At 31.9% G+C, this 16,964-nt stretch overlaps 1 protein-coding gene and 1 pseudogene across 1 annotated transcript; both read right to left on the bottom strand.

Moving 5' to 3' along the window:
* Nucleotides 1–6,189: 6,189 nt before the first annotated feature.
* LOC133306520 (patellin-3-like) lies at nucleotides 6,190–8,994 on the bottom strand. Its single transcript, XM_061506845.1, has 4 exons — nucleotides 7,633–8,994; nucleotides 7,376–7,500; nucleotides 7,012–7,153; nucleotides 6,190–6,910 (listed from the first exon to the last, which is right to left on the bottom strand). Exons 1-4 carry the CDS (start codon nucleotides 8,869–8,871, stop codon nucleotides 6,656–6,658), a joined length of 1,761 nt encoding a protein of 586 aa, XP_061362829.1. The 5' UTR covers nucleotides 8,872–8,994; the 3' UTR covers nucleotides 6,190–6,655.
* A 1,994-nt stretch (nucleotides 8,995–10,988) lies between these two features.
* On the bottom strand, nucleotides 10,989–11,809 carry LOC133306553 (dof zinc finger protein DOF2.2-like; annotated as a pseudogene).
* Nucleotides 11,810–16,964: the final 5,155 nt, after the last annotated feature.

The raw sequence follows: 16,964 nt of genomic DNA on the forward strand, positions 1-16,964 counted from the left end.
CCTGATTTTTTTCTATTTTTACCAATTCTTCATTTTATTATTCTATATTTCTATTTGATATTTATTCTATTTCTAAATGAAATTAGAACAGTAAATAACTTGGGATTGGGAGTTCTTTAGTTTCGGTTAACATGCAGAGGCTGTGACTGTCTTCCTTCTTGTTTGTGCATTTGCTCTTTATTTGGTGGTAATTTAGTTCTTCTGTATTGCCCAAGATTTTTATTTAGTTTTACCTGGGGAGTAAGGACTGTAAATGGATGAGACTATAGTTCTATACAACATCATGTGGCCCTCTTGCCTCGGCAGGCGATCTGATTCATATCCACTATGTTAAATTTATTTTCTACTGGAACTATATGATATTTCCATTTTGTTTATTTGGAAACTGGGGAAAGCTTTTAAGGAGGTCGTTTAAATATGTTTAGTTAATAATTTAATCCTAACTACACCTCTGCTCTAAAGAAATGGTCCTGATTCACTTTCTCCTATCTTTTATTAATATGGAAAGTAAAGTTTTGCAGCTGCCAGGCGTGCTTCTTTGGATCCAAAAACTTTTATTCATAGTCTTGTTCTCTCATAGAAGAACGCATCTGTTGTAATTTGTAAATTCTGGGATTCCAGTGGTAGACGGCATCCACTATCATAACATACTTCAATGTTGAAATCATTTTCGTGTTTTATTTAATTGTTACCTTTGACTGCATCCACAGTGATTGGTGTCTGAATGACATCGCGGTCTTCGTGTGCTATTTTCTTAATTTTCTACATTTTAGTATTAACCTTATCGTTTGGGGTTTTTCAGATGCAATATGAACCTAATTAGGTAGGGGGAGAGGGGAAAACAAGGTATCATGTTTAAAGGAAGAAATTTTAGTGGAAACAAATCTTTAAGAAGCTGGTCAATTTTGTGTTTAGTGCAAGAAATGATTGCATGTGTTGCGAGTGCAGCATATGTTTTACATTTAGAAAGGAATGACCGATCAAGTGTTAAATAAAAATTGCATATATAATGTTAATTCCGTAAGTAGCTAATTTTTCCTTCGGCCTAGGTCCCTGTACTAGGACAGGCTGTTTGTTCTTTAGGTCTCTATGTTTCATGGCAATGGGAGGAAGAAATGCATACAGGGATTCTTATAATTATTGAATTGATGTATGCTTCTTTTTTCCTCCTATCCTTATCTTCGAGTTTCTGTATTGCTGTGACAATTAGTGTTCGTAGATACATTTTAAGTTACCATAGTTAATGTACAATGAGAAAAGTTTCTGTATTTTCATCCTACTCAGTTCGATTAGACTAATCGGATAATAGCGAGATTTCCCCATCTCATCATATGTGAAGCGTGTCTAACCCATTCAGAAAATAACTTTCTAATTCAACACGTAATGAGCAATAATCTGACACATGTATAAATCCTTGTACCATGGATAATGTTCGACCCTCCAACACCTCGCTAATGGATTATGATTGTGTTATATAGATATGTTGTTAGTTTTGTCCGTGTTAGATAATTCCTATGCAAACATTTTATAAAATTCATTTTCCAAAAAAAAAATGAAATAAAAACTTTTGTATTTATTTAGAAAATATAAGTAGGTGATATTAAGGGGGAAAATGATGTAAAAAGAGAAATTTAAAAGTATTTGGTAATTTAAGAATTTTTAGAAAAATAATAAAAAGTATAGTGCTAAAGAACAATGAAGTCATGTGTTAAGATAATATAATTAAAGATTATCTTCCTTTCAATAATAAACTTTCCATTTTATTATGGAAGGGTGGATAATAATAATTAGAAAGAAAATAGGAGTCGTCTTACATTCATATTTTAGGTATTTGTTATTTTATCACATATTATATTTTAATAATAAAAATTACGACTTTATTTTTTATGAAAAAAATTCAATAATAATTTTAAAAAAATAAAATATTATTAATTTAATATCGTGGAGTAAAAATTATAGTATTATTAAACCGTGATTATCCCGGGTTAATATTTGGAATTTGATTACCAAAAAAAAATTGGAATTGAAAAGAACGAAATTGGTTGGTTGAGCTTTCAATGTTTAGGTGGAATATGTATCCGGGTTAGGTGACATTTTCTGCTTTATTCTTTTGCTTCCATGATCAATTTAGTGCGAAAGATGGTTGTAATCATTATGTTTGCAGTTGATAAAATATATGGGGTTCCTATCATCCTTTAGACCTTTGCTTGTAGTTTTTAATAATGGACTAAAGCAACTTCCAGTTGGACATCAATCAAACACCAAAGCATTTCAAAACGCAGCAGAGGACCTCTTAATAGTTTAAGATTTTCAAATCCTTATAATTCTCTTAACATGGAATCTCCTCAACTGCTAAAAGATGTCCAAGTTAATTTATCTCTCTCTCCATAATATAGGTTTCTTAGCTCCATCTTTTATTTATGTACTCTTTCATGTAAAGTCAAAACAAATTATCATAAATTTTGATATTTTTACACATAATATGTCCATTAACAAGTGTCTTTTAAAAATATATATATATCCAAAAGGCCGTTGATGAGAGATGTAATAGCTGAATGCAAGGACAGTTCAGATACACAAGTTTTATAAGTTAAAGTTTAAAAAAAGAAGTTAAAAGCTGTTTGAAAATTACATAAAAAATTTAGCTTAAAAATTACTTAAAAGCACATATTTCAAGAAAATTATCTCTCTCCCTATCTTTATCACTTTTCATTTAAAAAAAAAGCACACAATTCAAGAAAAACAGATAAGAGCTAAAAAAAAACTCCTCCTTGGAGCTTTTAATTTTCAGCTTTTTCTTCATTATAAAAAAAGAGAGCTTTTCGTTATAAGAGTTTTTTCCAAAACCTGTTTGGCCTAGCTTATACTTATAAGTAGTTTATAGCTTAAAAATAAGAGAACCCAAACAGGCAATTAAACTAAACAAAAAGTCTTCATTAGTTTTATGATTGCAACAGCTTTTATATAGTCAAACTGCTAGCCTGTCCAGCGGCCATATATGGATCAAGTGATTTATCAGAGGTTTACGATCCGATTCATATCAAGTGGGATGTAACCTAATATATTTAATAAAATTAAATATGTTTAAGTCTTTATAAAGGTTCATTAAAAAAAGAAAAACATATATATATTATTTTAAATGATATAAGTTGTATTATTTCATAGACACAAAAAAATAAAACACACACCTTTATTTTATTTTTTGTCTTTATTTTTTTTCAACGGAACTTACACCTTTTTGTGAGTTTGAAATAACACATATTTTTACTTTTTTTATTAAAACCGTCAAGTTTACATGAGGGCTTATATTGGATTATTTATTTTAATTAAAATAAATTAAATATTTTACTAATTTTAATTAATAAAAATATAATATTATTTTGTTTTAAAATAATATTATATCATTTTGTTTTAAAATAATATAATATAAATCAAGTCAAATTTATAATTTAACTTACACTAAATTAATATAGGCAATGTCATATTCAAAATATTTTATGTAGAGTTAACCTATTTGTGCTCATATCATCATATCCAATCAAATCCATGATGCACCGTCGCTGTGAAGTGGGAGTATAAGTGACACGTATGGGTTTTTTTACTCTTATAACCCTTTATTATTAATTAATTACCGATTTGACCTTGATTATAAACTATTTCAAAAATTTAACCCTCTCAAAAAACATAACACCAATCTGCTCATGTTTGACCGTTGACCACCAAGCCTACCCGGGTACACCCCTCTGTACTCGGGTATTTTTTGAAAATTTTTGTCTACCCGAGTAGGGAGGCGTGTACCCGGGTATTGTTCTTCGCACCTGAGAAATTGCTTGAATTATTTACCCGGGTAGAGAGGGGTGTACCCGGGTAAATCTTCGACCACCCGGGTATGATTACTCTTTGGATCTCCCATGCACTCTTCTTCTCCAAGCTTTGAATATGGAGGCACCCACTATCACATGCTCCGCCTCTGCAACTTTTTTGGGTCTGTAAAGCACACAAATATTTTTCAATGATTATTTTAGAAAGGGAATTCTCAGTTAACACTATAAAAGTAGACCCCATCATAATCGATACGAACATGGACCGCTTTGATGAGCAGTAAAGTGTTGATGTATGGAAATTCCAAATCCATTCTCAAAGCTAAAAGCTCTTCAAATTGGTTAGGCATGCTTAACTTGATAATACTGATCTATCTCATTAGCTGTAAAAAAGAGAGAAAAAAAAATTACCATGAAACAATTAATTACACATCCGCAAATATAATTAACTTGTGGTAAAATCAAATAAATCATATCTGTTCTTATATCCATCAGCTACAAGTTGCCCCAGTTATAGCAAGTACCAAATGGGTGGTCGAAGATTTACCCGGGTACACCCCTCCCTACCCGGGTAAATAATTCAAGCAATTTCTCAGGTACGAAGAACAATACCCGGGTACACTCCTCCTTACCCGGGTAGACAAAAATTTTCAAAAAATACCCGGGTACAGAGGAGTGTACCCGGGTAGGCTTGGTGGTCAACGGTCAAACATGGGCAGATTGGTGTTATGTTTTTTGAGGGGGTTAAATTTTTGAAATAGTTTATAATCAAGGTCAAATCAGTAATTAGTTAATAATAAAGGGTTATAAGGGTCAAAAAGCCGACATGTATGCTTTGGTTTAGTTTGAACCAAATGTAGTTCATCAACAATTTTTTTAATTGTTACACATTGTTTTGATTACGATAAATATGCATTTTCATAAAAAATTATTCACATCCTAAAATAAAATAATTCATATTTATTTATAAAAGATAGCTTAGAATATTATTGAGTGTTTTTCCCTTAAAAATCAATTTCTTTTAATAAGCATCTCTATGTCTTCCCATTTTATTTGTGCTCAGTTTAGTGTTGGACCTGTGTGTGTGTGTGTCGTGGTTAATTATTTAGTAGTTGGTAATTTGGTATGGACCCTCGAAAGATGCTTCTCTTAACACATTGGGTGGGGACAATTTTTCTTTCCTTTTTTTGTCTTTCTCAACACCGGGTTTGTAACTTGTATTAGTCACCAAAGAATTTATTTGATTTTATTTCATACACATATTTATTATTTTGTATTTTAAATAAATTGATATCACAGGAAGCCAGCCCAAATTGTGTGGATTGCTTGCTCAATCGGCCACTTAAATTGATTTATCCTAAACTCTACGTACCTAACTTTTATGGAGAGCAATTTTGATACTACTACAATATCACATATTTCATAATAATTTTGTAATTTAAGATTCGAGTTAAAAATATAAAATTCATTTAATTTTAATATACTAAAGAATGAGTTATTTGTATTGGTAAAACTGTAAGTAAGAAGTACTTTCTTGCTTATCATTATTTTATTTTTTAAAAATATTTCATTGGTTCATCGCTTCGTGACTAGTCTAATTTAAGCTTTAAACTCTTCCTAAAGGTGACACTGAAGATGGTCGAACACATGCTCTTACCCTACCTGCTCAACTCTCGTGCGCCAATTGAATTATCACCATTTAATTGCTTATCATCATTTAGATTTAGACTAGTGTTACTTTTTTTCTCGTAGGTAAATATGAATTGTCATAAAAAAACAAATAACGGCGTGAATATATACTGTGTGTCAAAGTACCAAAAGCTGTCATAACTATAAAGAAATCATAAAGCTATGGGTTAAATTTCTGTAGGAAAATGTCAGCATATGATACGAGTTATATTCTTTACTTAGTTTAGAATGTTATTATGTTGGTACCAATTTTGAGTCAGCCATCCTAAAGTAGACGAACAGATTTCTGAGCGTTCCTTAATTGAAAAGTGCCATTATCGAGACCAGATAACATTAAAATGGGCCTAATTGCTAATGACTCGAGACTGTAAGGTGGCTGCAAAACGCTACACTGCTGACATTGTTGAGCCACATTCCAGCGATGCTATATTGGAAACAACTCATATATGCTACTTGACCAACAATCCTCACTCTCATCATTCAAGTTTTCATTTAGATGCAACTGCTGGGCTTTAGAAGAGTTAATATAATAATAGTATTGTCCTTAATTTATAAAAGAATAAAAAAAATATAATATTTACCTCAATTTACTCGAAGCTAAACTCAACCAGTAAATAATTTCTCAATCAAGAAAGCATAACATCAGAAACAATGAACTAATTTTTTATTATTTACGGGGAATAAGAAAGTAATACATCATGACATTTAAACAAACTTTACAGCTATAAGAGCATCACAATGCAAACAGTTTTTCTTCCACAGTTCATCACGCAGACATTAATTTTTCCTTTACAAATGAACTCCAATTGTGTTCCCTCCCCACCCACCGTCCTTCATCCAGTTCATGCATCTCAGAAATTTCCAAGCAGTAAATGTTTTATCAAATTCCAAAACCAAATGAACAAAATACCACATCCACGTCACTGTAACTGTAAATAAAATTGCCCAACCCCCAGACTCGAAACAAGAAACAAAATAATTTATAAACCAAATGAACAAAATAACCCCTTGTATAAAAGAATAAGTTCCCCCACCCCCAACTTCCACAATGTTCTTTTACTTTCAATGAAAATACATAACAACCCCTGGTCTTCACCATGTCATTCTCTTATCCATGGGAATTCAGACATTCTTCCTCGAAAGCTTTACTCGGAGATGGCTTTGGTCTTGGACCTGTACAGGAGTTTCTTCCTCTTGGAAGTTTGGTTGTCTATGGTGAGTACAACCTTGCCCGGTTCACCAATTTTGAAGCTGTTAGTAATTACTGTTTCATCAGCGGGAGCAATTTTCCTGCTCTTCTGCACTAACACAGTGTATCCATCCTCGGTGCTGGGCACGAATTCAGCTCCATAGTTAACATCCCAACCCACAACTCGGACTTCCCAAACCAGATGGCTTTTCTGCATATACAATGGTTTAGTCAGCACACCAAATATGCACGTTAGAGATAGGGCCCTACTTAATGAAATAAGATTGTATCAAATAATTGTCTCCTAGTTACCTCAGAAACTGGGAACTCAACAGTATGTTTTGTTGCTGGTTTAATAGTAACCTCGGTGACAGGGTCAGCATTGGTGAATTCCTGTTCACCCTCTCTGCTCAGTCCACCATATTGAACCGGCACTAGCTCGGGAGCTATATACCTGTCCCGGCCAAATATGTATCATTATCAATAAGAGCTAGCTAACAGTAACCATAATAATAATAATAATATCATATCAATAGAGTAAGTTGCTGATAATGGTACCAATAATGACGTAGAGATATAAATACACGACGACCCAACAAACCGAAAGGAAGACAAAAAAACACAGAACATATTTATGATGATCGAGCAGTAAAAAAAGGAGAAGAAATGCCCTTACTTGAAAAGGGTTTCAGCAGATTTGGATGGACCAGCAAATACAAATTTGCTCTTTGTCCTCTGTGTCAGGAAAGCACTGATCATCCTAGAAAAGGCAAGGTACCACCAAGGAACATTGATAAATATCTGCGGAAACAAAAACCAAGCAATCACTTTTAAGAATACAAGGTTGCCAAAATTCCATCTTCAAAATTAGAATACAAAGAAAATTGAAAAGGGGGCTGAGTTAGAAATAATAAGGGAACAAGTAGTACGAACCTGCTTGGCAACGAACTCAGGGTAGTTATCCTGAAGCAACTGAAGGGCCTGATTGGTAGCCTGCCTGAGCTCCCTCTTGCCAAGTCCAGGAGAATTTCTAAGATCATTCACCTGGACAATGGTAGAGATACCAGTTGGACTGTATTCAAGATTTCTGACACTCTTCTCCAAGAACTGAGTCCTCCACCTGATGAACTTGTTGCGCTTCTCCTCATCAGAAAAGGTGTTGTTATACAACTCCTTGTTCTCAAACTCACCAAAGACGTTGTAGCAAACTGGGTGTCCTTCTTTGTCATATCCATGAGTAAACACCACCCTGTCCCAATCACTTCCGAGATCTTCATCGACGAGCGCGTCGGCTCCGAATTCCTTTCTCCAACGGACGGTGTTTTTGATCATCGCGAAGGCATCCTTGACCTTGAAATCCCTGGCTCTGAGGAATTTAAGGAGAATGACATCGCTCCTCTCATCGGCAAGGAGGGGAATTCCCCATATTTCAACTTCCTCAGGCGAAGGCGGAGCCGGTGCTTCCTCGACAGCAGGAGCAGACACTGAAACTATGGTCTCCTTAATAGCCTCCACCGTCTTTTCACCGTCCTCCTCCACAGCCTCACCCTTCTTCTCTTCGCCAGTTGTTGCAGTCTCAGCCTCAGGTTTAACTTCAATTATAGGTTCCTCAGAAGCTGAAACTGGTTTATCTTCTATTGCCTCCTCTTCCTTCTTCTCTTCTTCTGTCACCTCCGCGGCCTTCTTCTCTTCTTCTGTCACCTCCGGAGCCTTCTTCTCTTCTTCTGCCACCTCTGGAGCCTTCTTTTCCACTTCAGTTGCCTCTTCCTTCTTATCTTGCTCCTGTTCTACTTCTGCCACCTCTTCCTTCTTTTGTTCTTCAGTTATTATCTCTTCCTTCTTATCTTCTTGTTTCTTATCTTGTTGTGTGACCTCAGGGGCCTTGGGTGGTGGTGGGGGAGTAGTTAGCTCATGCTTGTTAAGTGCTTCTTGAATAAGGTGCTTGAGTTCATCGAGGGCCTTCTTCTCAGCTTCGGGGAGGTCACCAACAACGTTGGTCTCCTCCTTGAAGGAAACCGACTGGGGAATCTTGTCATCGAGGGGTTTCTCCACTTCTTCAGCAGATGGTGGCTTCTCTTCAGCAGGAGCAGCAGATGCATCAGCAGCGGGGTCCTTGTCAGCGTCCACGGCGGTCACTACTTCTTCAGTTGGTTTTTGGGTTTCCTCAGCCATGGATGATGTGGATGGATGGTGTTGAAAGTACAAAATAAGTATGAACAAAAAGTAAAGACTGACAGAGTCGTTGAAGCAGAAAGAGATGATGAAGAAGGAGGGAGGGAGAGAGAGAGGGGTCTGTCTAATAAAAGAGAGAGGGAATGAGAAGAACCAGACTGTCAGGACTAATATGCCAGCAGGTACACCACTTTCTTTCTCATTGTGGGCCAGCCCAATTCCACTTCTCTCTCTCACTACATCAATCATTCATTTTTTTTCCACTTCTATATCACCGTTTATGTATAATCTAAAGCTCAGTTTATATTTATAATTTTTTTTTTTTTTTTACAAATTATATTAGGATAGTATATTGTGACACATAAGTTATGTTACACCTAGTCAATCTCACCGTTAGATCGCTTATGTTGATCCAACGGTTATATTTATTTCCATCTTTGTATGGTCATGATTTCCCAAATTTAATATTTTATATTTATTTCTACCTTTGTATGGTTATGATTTTTCATATTTAATTCTTTCACTTTAAATTTGGGAAATCATGACCATACAAAGATTGGAAATAAATATAACCGTTGAATCAACATAAACGATCTAACGTGAGATTGACTGGGTGTCACATGGGTGTAACATAACTTGGGTATCACAATATCCTATCTCAACCATATTATGTAGTATCGGTCCTACATTAATCAATTAATCATACAGTGTACGACTAATCTTACATTAGTGTAATTGTAAAAAAAGTTTGTAAACAGGTCCCTATTATTAGATATTATGTCCTTTTAAACCTCCATTCAATTCGGATTTCCTTTTTCTTCTATTCTATTCACTTGTTCTCATCCTTAAATGCTATATAACGTAAACAAAACTATGGTTATTATTCAAAAAAATCATTTAATGGGGATCAATGATAACTTGATTTTCAAATTAATAATACTAAGAATGAATCACAATACGTGTATTATTTGACTGATTTTTTGTATTGTGATTCATATTCAATCATAAGATATAAAAATATATTAAAAAATAATTTAAAAATAAATATTAAAATATTTCTTTTATTATTACAATTTTTTCAGATTAATTTTTGAATTTCTATCATAAATTAATTTTTTTCTTATATAACAATCAAATCAAATCAAATCAAATAATTTTTAATTTGGCAAATCAAATCAGATTTTTTATTAATTCATAAATTAAATTTTTATTTTTTATATTAAAAAACATAAATTTTGATTCAATTTTCTGTCATATTATATATGATACATACCATATCATATGATATAATATTATATCGTTTGATACAAATTACTTTTTGATATACATTACATTTATAAATTATACAATATCGTATGAATCATATCATATATCATTCAATATTGATAACTATACCGAGAAGAATAACATTTTGGGAACTAATATTGCTTTCAGCGTTATGAATGGCGTGTTACTATTAATATGATTTTAAAAAGCAACAGAGCCAAAAAGTAGTTGGAATCAAACGTTACCAAAATTTGGAATTATTGAAAGATATCAAATTAATCAAAATTAATATATTCTGACAAAATCGCATTTGCCAGTCGTACAACCAATATTTTCATGCTTTTCAACACACAATTTCAAATCACTCAAGCTACTTTAAATTTTCGGGTAAATAAATAAAAAAATTAAAATACTCTCTAAATCACTGTAATATTACTAAATTTTTAAGAGTAAATACTCATTTTCGTCCCTAGCAATTTTCACGAGGTACATTTTAGTTCCGAATAATAAAAAAAAGCTCATTTTAGTCCCTAATATTTGAAAAAAAGAGCCACGTTCGTCCTTCCGTTAGTTGGCATCTGATGGCCCAACTAACGAAGCACACGTGGACCGTTACTTTGTTGAGTCACTGTTAAGTATGCCAGCGTGGAAGTAATATGACGTCATTTTATGTCTTCTTGAAGTTTTGGACAACTGACCCTAGCATCGAAGGCCCTATTTGGTCCTTGACAAATTTATCGAGGCCCTACTTGGTCCCTAACAAATTTATCGAGGTCCTATTTAGTCCTTAACACCACAAACCTTTCTAATCTTTAGACACTATCACATGTTGCTTTTTTGTTTTTTCCGTCTTATGGTTTGATATCAGAATCATCCCAGGGATCTTTTAGATCAGTTGAGACCAAAGAATCAATGTCCTTCCAATTCCAATAGTTTGAAGTTTCCATGCCAGCACTTGTTGCTGGTATCTCCCATGTGTGTTACTGCCACTTGTGCTGGGCATTATGTTGTTGATGGTTGGTTCCTCCATTGTTTTAAACTCCTCCCCATAGTTATAAACATTGGAGGATCGCAGAGAAGTTCATACTGCACAAGGGTTTGTGTCAAAAGAGCTTGAGGTTGAGAAGAGAAAGTGTAGGCTTTGGTTTTGAGGAAAAGGCAAAGTTGAACTCAAAAAGATGATATTACCAATACCAAAATCTTTGCTTTCTAAGTCTCCAGTATTCATCAGATTCTGTTGTAACAGCAAAGATGGTGGGCGAATCAAAGCTTGAACTTGATAGAAAGAGGAAGGGATGTTTTTCTGATTACTCACTGCAAGAGGAGTTGGATTCATTGTCATGTGGCTACTTGACCCGCCACCCATGTTGCCAATTGAGGTGGAGACAGTGGTGGTGCAAGTAGAGGAGGTGGTGGCTTTGGTCGTGGAGGAAGATGTTGGGGTGGTTGATTTTTTTACCTTCTTATTCTTCCTGCCACCACCAACAGGAACATTGCGTAAAGTTCCGCCTTTAATCCAGTGCCTCTTACAAGCTCTGCAGAAATGGCGAGGCTGAGACTTGTTGTAGTAACAAAATTTGGTGTTTGTAGAGTCACATCGTGGGCAGTTCAAAGACTCTGATTGCTGAGTTTGTTGCTGTTGTTTCCTCATCAGATGAGGCTTTGGTAGCTCCAAGTTTATCGAAGGCCCTATTTAGGGGTGTAGATTCAATATAAAAATATAGCATTAAGCACAAAAGTGCTGATATAAATAGAGCCTCAGTGAGGTCATGTTTGTCATAGAGAAAGGTTTGTCTAAATAGGGCCTCGATAAATTTGTCAGGGACCAAATAAGGCCTTCGATTGTTAGGGTCAGTTGTCCAAAACTCCAAGAAGACATAAAACGACATCGTATTAGTTTCACGCTGGCATACTTAACGGTGACTCGGCAAAGTAACGGTCCACATATGCTCCGTTAGTTGGGCCGTCAGATGCCAACTAACGGACGGACGAACGTGGCCATTTTTTTCAAATATTTGGGACTAAAATGAGTCTTTTTTTATTGTTCGGGACTAAAATGTGCCTCGTGAAAATTGCCAAGAACGAAAATGGGTATTTACTCAATTTTTAAATAGTTTCCAATAGTTTACAATTTTTTAGTAAGATTTCTATATGTTTAAAAAAATTAAATTAATTATAAAGATTTATTTGACAGATAATGTAGTTGAATGTCTCCCGTGCTTGTTTGAGGTTTCAAATAAATCCCTATAATTTAGTAAAATTTAACAGTAGTTAAAACAGAAAATATTTATTTAAGACTTTTTAAAAATATATAAACTTAATTAAAAATAATAAAAGAAGAGTCTATTTAAAAAATTTAGTAAAATTATAATTTCGTAAAGAAAATTTAATCCAATAAAATATAAAACTTTTCAAAAGCATTTTCAATTATCTAAAACATAGTTATTAGTATCGTACAATACAAGATATGATAGGATACAATTCACAAGCCCATCAAGACAGCAATACATATCAAGTGGGTGTATCGAAAAAAATTGTATTGGACAATACGATACTGTATCATATGATAAAATATCGTATTGTGATACGATATGAAAATTAAATAATTTTTTAATTTTTTAATATAAAACAAAGATTTAAATTAAAAAATCTAAATATTAATATTAATAAGAAAAAGAAAATTAAAATTTAACTTGTGATTTAAATTAAAAAATTATTTTGAAAAGTCTGTATTAATAAAGAAAATAACTAAATAAATATTTTAAATCTCTTCCATCTTCAAAATAAAGAATAAATCAATAAAAAAATTATTCAAATTAAAGCAACATGAGGTTGACTAAACAAAAAGCAAAAAAAAAAAAAGCCTTTTCAAAATATTTTTATAGACTTTGCTTTAGCCTTAGGAAGTCGAATTTTTTTTAGTAAAATAGTTAATTGATAAAAAAAATCATTCATAGGCTTTAAGCTTCCAACAAATCTAATCATAGAGACGATAAACTTCTTACCATAATTTCTGATAGATACAGATTTGCACTAGTTATTTATGTATTTTGTTTATTGGATTCTTTTTAAATTTAAATTTACATGATATTAAATATATTATATATTTTCAAATTATTTTTTATTATATTTTTATATCTTACGATTTGATATAATTCATAATATATTGTAAAAAAAAAGGGACAAAATAATGAGGTTCAACAACCTTGATCTAAAATGAACTTCTCCTTCTTCAAACACAGTGTCATGTGCCAATATGGTAAATGCCCATAAATTGAATTAATCAATCACTTATTTTATTTTACACAATATGGCACTAGCTTTAAATTTATAATCCCGTGTAAATTATTTAATTTTTTTTATTTTTACATTATACTACTCTTAGTGGCTTATCAATCTTTTATATTAAAAGAGGGACTAGATAAGAATTATAAAAACATTGAAAATTTTGTAAACCCTGATAAATTCAATTGAAAATAACTAAATATGTTTAGTTTTTTTTTTATAACAATCTACTTCAATTTTAATCTAGGTTATGAGCTTACTTGGCTATTTTTTTTAAACGGCTTTCTGAGAACAATTTTGAGAAAAAAAAATCACAGGACTTGTTTGGATAAACAAAATTAAAGCAGTTAAAAAAAAAAATGTTTGACTCATGTTAATTTTTAAAGCCTCCATGCGTTTGGTTCAGTCCAAGTCATCGTAAAAGTTACAACTCAAAGTGCCTGTTTATAAGCTATTTTTATAATTTTCAATATAGAAATGGGTTTTATAATTCTTATTTAACATGAGAATTCAAATTTTTCTACACATTTTTCGATTTTCGTGCTGACATGTGTCCTACATATAATTTTTTCTAACACCTGGGTCTCACATGCTTTTTATCTCTACAACATGAGAATTGAATTCTCATTTAACATGAGAAAATCAAACATCTATAGAAATATAGATAAACGTAATTTTATAAAAGCTCTTATCATAAAATAAAAAAATTAAAATGAAGACAAAAATTTAGAAGTGAAGACTCCTTAGAAGAGTTTTTTTTTAAGATATATGTCAGTTTTTTTAAATTTTCATATTTATTTTTTAATTAACCTTTATTTTAAATTTGTATTTATGAATTTTATCATCTATTCTTATAATTTATTTTAATAATAAATTATTTTATCTCTCTCCCTTCAACACCCTAAGTACAATTTTATATAATTATCAAACAGTTTTTAACTTCATTTATTAAATTCTTATTTTTAACTTTAACTTTAAAGTAATTTTTAGTTTAAAAAAATGTCGCAAACAGAATTGTAGTAGTTGTTGAATGATAATCATGGTAATTTAGCGGCTTTTGTTAATTTATTTTTTTAAACGAAATATGAATTTGATAATGTATGCAACTTAATTATTAATCTAACAAAATTGGAATACATGGGTCAGCATAGTCAAAATGGCAGCACTTGGTAAATAAGCTGGTCTAGCGTGTTTTATTTCGATGCAATTATTCTTATAACTTTTAAATTAAAATCAAATTCATTAAAAACAAAGTAAATAACTTTTACTTTTATGTTATAATATATGTTTTTAAATTCACTCTATAAATTCAAATATTTAATAAATGAAATTTTTTTAAGTAATTAAAATTTAAATATTTAATAATAAGTAAAATTATGTTTTTGAATTTGCAATGATTCTAAACTATCGTGCCACACAAATAAAAATTAGTTATCGTATATTATCCGAACGAGAAAGGTTATATCTACAAATTTTTTGTTTACAAACTCTTATAAATTATATTATGTCTGATCGGTCATACTTCAATCAAAAGTGTATGACCGGTCAAACTTAGACTTAGTATAATTTGTAAACAAATTTTTCTCCTTGTCGAATTATTAAAATAATAACTACGTTATATAAAATCGATATTAGTTATTATTATTATTGATGAGGTTTCGGTCGTGAACAATAATATTAATGAACGTTTATATGAAATTATCAAAAGTTGAAATTGTGGAATGAGAAAATGATTTGAAATTGACAACCACACAAATTGAAAAATATAAGAGAAAAGAAAGAGAGATTTAACACAGTAATTTATCTTGTAAGTTATGTCCAGCTTGTTTATACTATATTCATCTTAAAGTCACTCATTATAAGTCACTTGATTTATAAGTGAATATAAATATAAGTTAGAAATCTCTAACAACAATTATTCATAAATTCAAACCTAAAGTACTAAAAAAATTTACAATAAATCAAAGGTCCATAATAATATTAGATCTTTATGGGCATGGAGCACTGACTCCTACACTCCACCGGAGCGAGCCATACCTAACAAAAATAAGGGGGCGTTTGATTGACGGATTCTTTGTGATTTCCTTGGATTTTTGGGGTCGGTAAACTGAAATGCAGCGTTTGGTAAACACAAAATGGTACATAATTCCTTGAAATCTTAGGATTTCAAAAGCAACGTAAATATTTTCAATATCCCAACAAAAAAATCTCACAGATTATATGGATTTGTGTGTTTCCCACGGAAAGAAAAAATTAATCGCGAAAAAGTAGACTGAAATAACCCTCTAACTTGTACTTGTTTTGCAGGAACTGATGGGTAGAGAGAGACAGACCTCAGTGGCATATGAACGATGTGATAGCATATGAACGTTGTAAAAAAATGGATTTTTTTTTTTAAAACGAGGGTACATTTGTAAATTCAACCCAAAATCCTACCAAAATTTTATTATCAACCAAACATAGCAATGTGAAAATTCATCAAATATTTCCACAAATATTTCTGCCTACCAAACACCTTTTTGCAAACATTTCCGGAAAAGTTGTTTTCCAATTATATTCCAGGAAATTATGATTCCCGGATAAAAAAAAAATATTCCCTCTATCAAACGCCCCTTAAGGGTGAAATACGGAGCAATCTTGGTTTAACATGTTTGAGTTTATATTCGGTCCCTAACATGTTGCAGCTTTGTTAGATTGGTAATTAGGTTAGACACTTAGCCATGGAGAATCGTTTAATTTTTTTTTACCAGAAAGGTAAAAACTAAAAATCCTGAATTCGCTCATGATTTTTAACAACTTTGTCTTCTGGCACAACACACTAGGCCAAATCTTAGAAGGATTGGTCACTTGCTTCAACTTCATTTCAAGGTGGAGAAATCCCAAAGAAAAGGGCGGAAAACGAAAGTGTATTACGGAAAGAAAGATCAAAAGCAATTAGAATCTACTTTTGTTATGTCGTGTTTGCTAATTACATCACTGCCTCTTTCACTTGTTTAAAAATAAAATTAAAAATTGGTCTGAAAACATAAAAAAACTTTAGTTTTTTTGTTTTTTTGTTTTTTGTTTCAAAACACGTATCTTGAAAACTGTTTCCAATAACTCAAGAAAAACACGCGCAAGCATGCATGCTCACATTTAACAAAAAAACAATACTACGTTTAATTATGTATGTAAGGTATATGGTAAGAATTTTAGGTGCGTTAATTCATCCAGTTCGAACATCTAAATATCTTTTTATATAAAAATAGGTAATAATATTTTTCTGACAAGCCTTTTGTACTGTATAACATCAAACAATCTCTGTAGTGTTACGTAAAGCTAGTCTGCAATGACGATCAGGGGGAAAAAAAATCAACCCTCGATCTGCATTTGAGTCATTAGTTTATTATGTCACTCACTATAAATAAATGAAAAAAATAAATGAGCATTTTCTTAAGTCAGGATAGTTGTTTTACAAGTATTAATAGTTTATACAAAAAAGAAAGAAAGAAAAATGTGGTACTAGTGTTAATAGTAATTTTTTTTCATTATCAAATGATTTA

This window comes from Gastrolobium bilobum, unplaced genomic scaffold (genome assembly GCF_033153095.1).
Source record: "Gastrolobium bilobum isolate Gb01-03AN ecotype WA unplaced genomic scaffold, APGP_CSIRO_Gbil_v1 utg3223, whole genome shotgun sequence".
Classification (NCBI taxonomy): Eukaryota; Viridiplantae; Streptophyta; class Magnoliopsida; order Fabales; family Fabaceae; genus Gastrolobium; species Gastrolobium bilobum.